The 9,272-nt window shown below is 52.0% G+C and overlaps 1 protein-coding gene across 1 annotated transcript; it reads right to left on the bottom strand.

Annotated features, from left to right (window-relative positions):
• Nucleotides 1–308: 308 nt before the first annotated feature.
• On the bottom strand, nt 309–7,612 carry skp2 (S-phase kinase-associated protein 2, E3 ubiquitin protein ligase; the record flags this gene model as incomplete). Its single annotated transcript, XM_079234849.1, has 9 exons — nt 309–974; nt 1,430–1,537; nt 5,455–5,506; nt 5,791–5,918; nt 5,987–6,085; nt 6,191–6,325; nt 6,633–6,770; nt 7,050–7,161; nt 7,240–7,612. 9 exons carry the CDS (start codon nt 7,610–7,612, stop codon nt 767–769), a joined length of 1,353 nt encoding a protein of 450 aa, XP_079090975.1. The 3' UTR covers nt 309–766.
• Nucleotides 7,613–9,272: the final 1,660 nt, after the last annotated feature.

The raw sequence follows: 9,272 nt of genomic DNA, 5'->3' as shown, positions 1-9,272 counted from the left end.
GGCAAAAAAAAAAAAAAAAAACAACCTTGAACTTTATCCAGACCCTGGAGCATCCGTACACAGTATAAAACCCTTGCGGTTTAGACTCCTGAGCCAGTCAAAGGCACAGTAGGGAGGGTCTTGATGCAAGGCATGCTGGGTACACATGACAGAACGTCACTTTCATCCACGCACTGACAAACACACTGAAGTCAATGACATCAGCTGTGTACTGATGAGGTATCGAGGTACAGCTGGGTATTCACTTGTTCACAAGTTTAATCTCATCTTTCATTTGAATGATATGAAGTTAATACAGACATGTACAGTGACGATGAGCTCATCATAAAAGCCTGAATACAGGAATACATCATTGTATACTCATTAAAACCATCTATTCACGCATTATTACAGCTGAGAAAAGACATTCCATCATCAGTATTATTCAAATGTTTGAGGAATCCACCGTTCCAAATATTCAGACATCTTCATCTGCTAATGGAGTCTTTCATACCGTGTTTCCCTGACAACATTTTTAAATTAACACATTAGAACCTAAAACAGATTAAAAAATCCATTAAAATGTTTGTGAACACATTCCAACAAGAAGTGGATCAACATCCAGACGACCTCCCTAAATAAAGGAGTCCATCTTCTGCACGTCCAGCACCGAGAGGCCCGGTCCGTCTGTGACCTTCAGCCGACCCTAAACGCCCTCTAGCAGCAACAGACGGGGGAACGGGGCTCATCGAACACTCGGGCGGAACCCTCTCTGCAGACAGACGGGTCACTGCTGGAACCTCAGCCGACACTTCCTGTTCCACAGGAAGCCGGCGCCGGGCCTGCAGGCCGGCGAGGGCCGGGCCACGCTGGAGAACGGCCGGGCGTTGATGGAGACGCGCGGCATCTCCTTCTTCAGGGATGACAGGTGGCTCCCGCTCACGATGCCAAACACGTCCAGCAGGCTCAGCACGGGCAGCGTCTGGTCCAGGTCTCTGGAGACAGGGCAACAGACAGGGTCAGAGTCAGACCAGCAAGGGTCAGGGCCAGACCAGCAAGGGTCAGGGTCAGACCAGCAAGGGTCAGGGTCAGACCAGCAAGGGTCAGGGTCAGACCAGCAAGGGTCAGGGTCAGACCAGCAACAGACAGGGTCAGACCAGCAAGGGTCAGGGTCAGACCAGCAAGGGTCAGGGTCAGACCAGCAAGGGTCAGGGCCAGACCAGCAAGGGTCAGGGTCAGACCAGCAAGGGTCAGGGTCAGACCAGCAAGGGTCAGGGTCAGACCAGCAAGGGTCAGGGCCAGACCAGCAAGGGTCAGGGTCAGACCAGCAAGGGTCAGGGTCAGGGTCAGACCAGCAAGGGTCAGGGTCAGGGCCAGACCAGCAAGGGTCAGGGTCAGGGTTAAACCAGCAACAGACAGAAGACGGTCAGGGTTAGACCATCAGACTCACGTCAGAGCGGCCAGGTGGATGTGGTAGCAGCGACTCAGGGAGAGATGCAACAGGTCCTTCAGCTGCCGGAGGACCGGGAGGCTGTCAGCCATCAGCAGAGTACTGTCACTGAAACACACATGCTACACGTTAGTGACGTCACTGGGACACACACGCTACACGTTAGTGACGTCACTGGGACACACACGCTACACGTTAGTGACGTCACTGGGACACACACGCTACACGTTAGTGACGTCACTGGGACACACACGCTACACGTTAGTGACGTCACTGAAACACACACGCTACACGTTAGTGACGTCACTGGGACACACACGCTACACTTTAGTGATGTCACTGAAACACACACGCTACACGTTAGTGACGTCACTGGGACACACACGCTACACGCTAGTGACGTCACTGGGACACACACGCTACACGTTAGTGACGTCACTGGGACACACACGCTACACGTTAGTGACGTCACTGGGACACACACACACACACGTTAGTGACGTCACTGGGACACACACACGTTAGTGACGTCACTGGGACACACACACACACGTTAGTGACGTCACTGGGACACACACACACACACGTTAGTGACGTCACTGAAACACACATGCTACATGTTAGTGACGTCACTGAAACACACATGCTACACGTTAGTGACGTCACTGGGACACACACACGTTAGTGACGTCACTGGGACACACACACACACACGTTAGTGACGTCACTGGGACACACACACACGTTAGTGACGTCACTGGGACACACACACACACACACACACACACACACACACGTTAGTGACGTCACTGGGACACACACACACACACGTTAGTGACGTCACTGGGACACACACACACACACGTTAGTGACGTCACTGGGACACACACACACACACACACACGTTAGTGACGTCACTGGGACACACACACACACACGTTAGTGACGTCACTGGGACACACACACACACACGTTAGTGACGTCACTGGGACACACACACGTTAGTGACGTCACTGGGACACACACACACACACGTTAGTGACGTCACTGGGACACACACACACGTTAGTGACGTCACTGGGACACACACACACACACACACACACACACACACACGTTAGTGACGTCACTGGGACACACACACACACACGTTAGTGACGTCACTGGGACACACACACACACACGTTAGTGACGTCACTGGGACACACACACACACACACACGTTAGTGACGTCACTGGGACACACACACACACACGTTAGTGACGTCACTGGGACACACACACACACACGTTAGTGACGTCACTGGGACACACACACACACACACGTTAGTGACGTCACTGGGACACACACACACGTTAGTGACGTCACTGGGACACACACACACACACGTTAGTGACGTCACTGGGACACACACACACACACGTTAGTGACGTCACTGGGACACACACACACACACACGTTAGTGACGTCACTGGGACACACACACACGTTAGTGACGTCACTGGGACACACACACGTTAGTGACGTCACTGGGACACACACACACACGTTAGTGACGTCACTGGGACACACACACACACACACACACACACACACACACACACACACACACACACACACACACACACACACACACACACACACACACACACGTTAGTGACGTCACTGGGACACACACACATACACACACACGTTAGTGACGTCACTGGGACACACACACACACACGTTAGTGACGTCACTGGGACACACACACACGTTAGTGACGTCACTGGGACACACACACACACACACACACGTTAGTGACGTCACTGGGACACACACACACACACACACGTTAGTGACGTCACTGGGACACACACACACACACGTTAGTGACGTCACTGGGACACACACACACACACACGTTAGTGACGTCACTGGGACACACACACACACACACACACACGTTAGTGACGTCACTGGGACACACACACACACACACGTTAGTGACGTCACTGGGACACACACACACGTTAGTGACGTCACTGGGACACACACACACACACACACACACGTTAGTGACGTCACTGGGACACACACACACACGTTAGTGACGTCACTGGGACACACACACACACACACACGTACGTTAGTGACGTCACTGGGACACACACACACACACACACACGTTAGTGACGTCACTGGGACACACACACACACACACGTTAGTGACGTCACTGGGACACACACACACACGTTGGTGACGTCACTGGGACACACACACACACACACACACACACACGTTAGTGACGTCACTGGGACACACACACACACGTTAGTGACGTCACTGGGACACACACACACACGTTGGTGACGTCACTGGGACACACACACACACGTTGGTGACGTCACTGGGACACACACACACACGTTGGTGACGTCACTGGGACACACACACACACACACGTTGGTGACGTCACTGGGACACACACACACACACACACACGTTAGTGACGTCACTGGGACACACACGTTAGTGACGTCACTGGGACACACACGTTAGTGACGTCACTGGGACACACACGTTAGTGACGTCACTGGGACACACACGTTAGTGACGTCACTGGGACACACACGTTAGTGACGTCACTGGGACACACACACACACACGTTAGTGACGTCACTGGGACACACACACACACACGTTAGTGACGTCACTGGGACACACACACACACACATACGTTAGTGACGTCACTGGGACACACACACACACACACGTTAGTGACGTCACTGGGACACACACACACACACGTTAGTGACGTCACTGGGACACACACACACACACGTTAGTGACGTCACTGGGACACACACACACACACGTTAGTGACGTCACTGGGACACACACACACACACGTTAGTGACGTCACTGGGACACACACACACACACGTTAGTGACGTCACTGGGACACACACACACACACGTTAGTGACGTCACTGGGACACGCACGTTAGTGACGTCACTGGGACACGCACGTTAGTGACGTCACTGGGACACGCACGTTAGTGACGTCACTGGGACACACACGTACGTTAGTGACGTCACTGGGACACACACGTACGTTAGTGACGTCACTGGGACACACACACACACACGTTAGTGACGTCACTGGGACACACACACACGTTAGTGACGTCACTGGGACACACACACACGTTAGTGACGTCACTGGGACACACACACACGTTAGTGACGTCACTGGGACACACACACACGTTAGTGACGTCACTGGGACACACACACACGTTAGTGACGTCACTGGGACACACACACACGTTAGTGACGTCACTGGGACACACACACACGTTAGTGACGTCACTGGGACACACACACACGTTAGTGACGTCACTGGGACACACACACACGTTAGTGACGTCACTGGGACACACACACACGTTAGTGACGTCACTGGGACACACACACACGTTAGTGACGTCACTGGGACACACACACACGTTAGTGACGTCACTGGGACACACACACACGTTAGTGACGTCACTGGGACACACACACACGTTAGTGACGTCACTGGGACACACACACACGTTAGTGACGTCACTGGGACACACACACACGTTAGTGACGTCACTGGGACACACACACACGTTAGTGACGTCACTGGGACACACACACACGTTAGTGACGTCACTGGGACACACACACACGTTAGTGACGTCACTGGGACACACACACACGTTAGTGATGTCACTGGGACACACACACGTTAGTGATGTCACTGGGACACACACACGTTAGTGATGTCACTGGGACACACACACGTTAGTGATGTCACTGGGACACACACACGTTAGTGATGTCACTGGGACACACACACGTTAGTGATGTCACTGGGACACACACACGTTAGTGATGTCACTGGGACACACACATTAGGCAGCACCCCCACAGAACAGGAGGACAGACAGTCCATGTTCGTAACCAATACATTCACAGAACATCTATATTATAAAATGAAGCTCTCACCTTAAATCTAGCGTTTGAAGACGGGGGCACCGGCTCACCAGCAGCTTCACATCTGGAAACAAAGTGGAAGTTACACTACAAGCAGCTTAGAGCCAGGAGGTCTTATGTTCTAGTCTCAGGCCAAACCTGCTGCATGTGGATGTACATGTGCTGTATGTGTATCCGTCATGACAGAGCAGAGGATGAACAGCCAACTGGTTCAGCACCAGCACAACTGGTTCAGAACCAGCACAACTGGTTCAGAACCAGCACAACTGGTTCAGAACCAGCACAACTGGTTCAGAACCAGCACAACTGGTTCAGCACCAGCACAACTGGTTCAGCACCAGCACTCACCGTCCAGCGTGAGGTTCTCTCTGTAGCCGCTGAGGTTGAGGTGAGTCACACCAGCGCTCACTGCACCAACTACACTCTTCACGTGGTCGTTGTTGAAGTCGCACCATGCCACGTTCAGCTGCTCTATGCTGGAGGAAACACACGTTAGTGAGGAGCAGAGATGGAGGACAGCTGCTGGAGAACATGACAGACAGACCTGCAGCAGGACTGGAGCAGCGCCGCTAGAGCCGGAGCAGAGAAGCCGGAGCAGCCGCTCAGGTTGAGCTGCAGCAGGTCGGTGTTCTGAGAGAGAGAGCTGGGACAAGCAGGAGCACATTAGACCTGTATATGTGGTGTAGAGATGTACTGCTTCTCTTTAGGTCCATTCCACTGAAGCCTGCATTAATCATGTAGAACGTACCTGGTGATGGTGTCTGAGAGCTGCAGCCCCTCCAGGCTCAGGTACTGCAGCTGCCTGCAGTGACCGATGAGGCTCTCCAGAGAGGAGGTGGGGATGATGGAGCTGGACAGGTCCATCACTACGACCTGCAGAGGGCTGCGAGCAACACACACACACACACACACACACACACACTAGAGTCAACCTTCATCTCTCGAAGAGGGCTGTGATCCGAGAAGACAGGAAGCAGACTGTCAATCAACTCACACACAAACACAACTACAAGTTGTTTTAAAGGATGAATCACTTCCCTAGTCGAGCTGTCTGTAGTTTGTAACAACACTTCACTCAAACAGTGACATGTTCAATTTTCAGCAGCGGATGAATCCACATGTTGCTCTAGCAGGGCCGTGTGTGTTAATGGAGCTCTCTGGACAGGAAGTAGAGACTGTACTGGACTCACCCTGTGAGCTGCAGCTCTTCCACGAAGGAGCGCGGGCAGCGCAGCAAGCGCACTCCGGTCTTCAGGACCTGCTGCAGAGCCGGACCCATGTGGGTCAGACCCTCCAGGTCCACGCTGTGCCACAGAGACTCGTCAAGCCTGGAACACGTTCAGGACATCTTTAAGTCTTTAAGCCGACTCATCGAGACGGACGGCGCTATACGTGTGGTCACAACCGTCGGCCGATTAAACTACACTGATGCAGCAACACAGATTCATGTGGTCATTTACTCTGGAGCCAAACAGCATGCTGCTGACTGGAGTTCCTTAACCAACCCATGACAAAATAAATACAAATGGACCTGAGCTCGTCAATCATTCAGCTTGAAGGACAGTGCCGGGTGGCCGTGTGCACACAAAGGACGCGGTGAGACTCACGCGAGGCGCCTCCAGCGCTGGCACACCGTGGCCGTCCTCAGCAGGTCCTGCAGAGGCACGTAGAACAGGATCCTGAGCAGCAGCTCGTCAGGCAGGCGGTCCCAGGACAGCTCTGCTGGGCGTGAAGGAAGAGCAGCACAGTGAGAACGGGCCGGGCTCCAAACAGAGCACTAAAGGAGCCTCAGCTTACCTGACGGGGACGGCCTCTTCCTGCGGGACCGCCTGGCCAGCACGAACTCATGGTTCTCTTTGCCCTTGCTGCTGAGCCGCTGGTGCTTCAGCGGAGGGGAGCGCTGCAGGACCAGCTCTGTGGGGTGGCGCTGCAGGACCAGCTCTGTGGGGGGGCGCTGCAGGACCAGCTCTGTGGGGGAGCGCTGCAGGACCAGCTCTGTGGGGGGGCGCTGCAGGACCAGCTCTGTGGGGGGGCGCTGCAGGACCAGCTCTGTGGGGGGGCGCTGCAGGACCAGCTCTGTGGGGGTGCACTCCATGTCCGGCCCGTCGCCCTTCGCCCGCCGCTTGTGGGTCCTCTTGGCACCCTGCAGGCTCAGGTCCTGCAGCGGCATGCTGGAGGAGGAAGCGCCCGTTAAGCATGAGGACCAAAGAGGACACACCTGGATGATGTCATGGACACACCTGGATGATGTCATTCACTGTGACGTCATGAGACCAGCCCTCACTACAGGGGTCACATCCTGACCAAAGGGTTCAGGACTTTAACCCAAATTTCCATGACAAGCATTTAGTGAAGTCTGGGTGTAAACAGTAAAAAGTGAGTAAATGTAGTATTTAAACTAACAATGAGCATCAAAGCATACAGTAAACCTTAAATGACACAAATGAATGAGACAATAGTTTGATTAAAAGAATACACATTTATATAGATGCCTGTATGTATGCCTGATTATATTTTGAGTCTTTCTTTTAAAAGCATATTCATTATTTCAGCCTCGTGATGAACACATGAATATAGCATCTCCATGACGTAGGAGCTCTCTCTGCCGCCATGATGACGCGGCGGCGGGACCGCGCAAACTCAAAATGCGAAACAAGCGCAAACGCGTCCACGATGGCGGCGAAGTCCTGCGACGCGTCGTGTTCCCGCTCTGCGCCCGTCTGCGTCGCAGGGAGACGTTACATCTTATGACTTATAGACGTTACATGTCTTATGACTTGAAGCGCGACGCTAGCTAGCAGCGCGGGCTGTAACGCGTGAAGAGTGAAAAGCGTGTTCACGAGACTTCGTCAGGTTCTCGTGCACGCGCGTCCCGTACCTGTGTTGCGGCATCTCCTCTCCGGGTGAACCCGAGCAGCGGTTCCGTGAGACGGGGAGCTTACGGTGAGACGGGGAGCTTCTTCACAGCTGCCTCTCGAGAGACTCTTTAAACTCACCGCCGAGCAAACCCGCCGTCACACGTCACCGCGTCATACGTCACACGCAGCACTTCTTCTTCTTCTTGAGGTTTTACGGCGGTTGCCATCCATATATTTGGTGCATTACCGCCACCTTCTGCTCCGGAGTCTGGATCAGACGGTAGGCTCTTGACCCCGGAAACAAAATCACCCCAAAAAACGTAAATGCAGGGCTCTCAAGTTTTTAAGACAGGTAAGAGTGACATGCCCACAGACCAGCCCCCCTCCCATACTATTATTATTAGCTTAATTTTCATTGGTTGCTGGATTACATTTCACCCAGATACAACAGATACGTTTCTCTGATTGGCTGTTCGTGTAGCCCGAGACGTGCTTGATTCCTCCATGGTGAGGGCAGCGACCAGGTCATGTTTGCGCGCTGCGGCACATTAAATAGCCTAGAGGTTTTTTCAGCGTGAGAAATACGATGTGTGGCGAGAGGGCGTGACTTAAGACCGAAATGCGTGACAGTCACGCTCAATGCGTGACACTTGAGAGCCCTGTAAATGTAATGCTCTATGTATATATATATATATATATACATATATATATATATATATACATATATATATATATATATATATATATATATATATATGTATATATATATATACATATATATATATATATGTATGTATATATATATATATATATATATATATATATATATATATGTATATAAATAAAAGGAAAAAGAAGAAAAACATAAAAGAAAAAGAAAAGAAAAGTCATACGTCACAAGCAGCGCTTCTTCTTCTTCTTCTTCTTCTTCTTCTTCGGTGGTTTTTAACGACAGCTTGTTGCATTACTGCC

Source organism: Taurulus bubalis (assembly GCF_910589615.1).
Source record: "Taurulus bubalis genome assembly, chromosome: 19".
Taxonomy (NCBI): Eukaryota; Metazoa; Chordata; class Actinopteri; order Perciformes; family Cottidae; genus Taurulus; species Taurulus bubalis.
The sequence above is the reverse complement of the archived record's forward strand: the minus strand, read 5'-3'. Positions and strand labels throughout refer to the sequence as shown.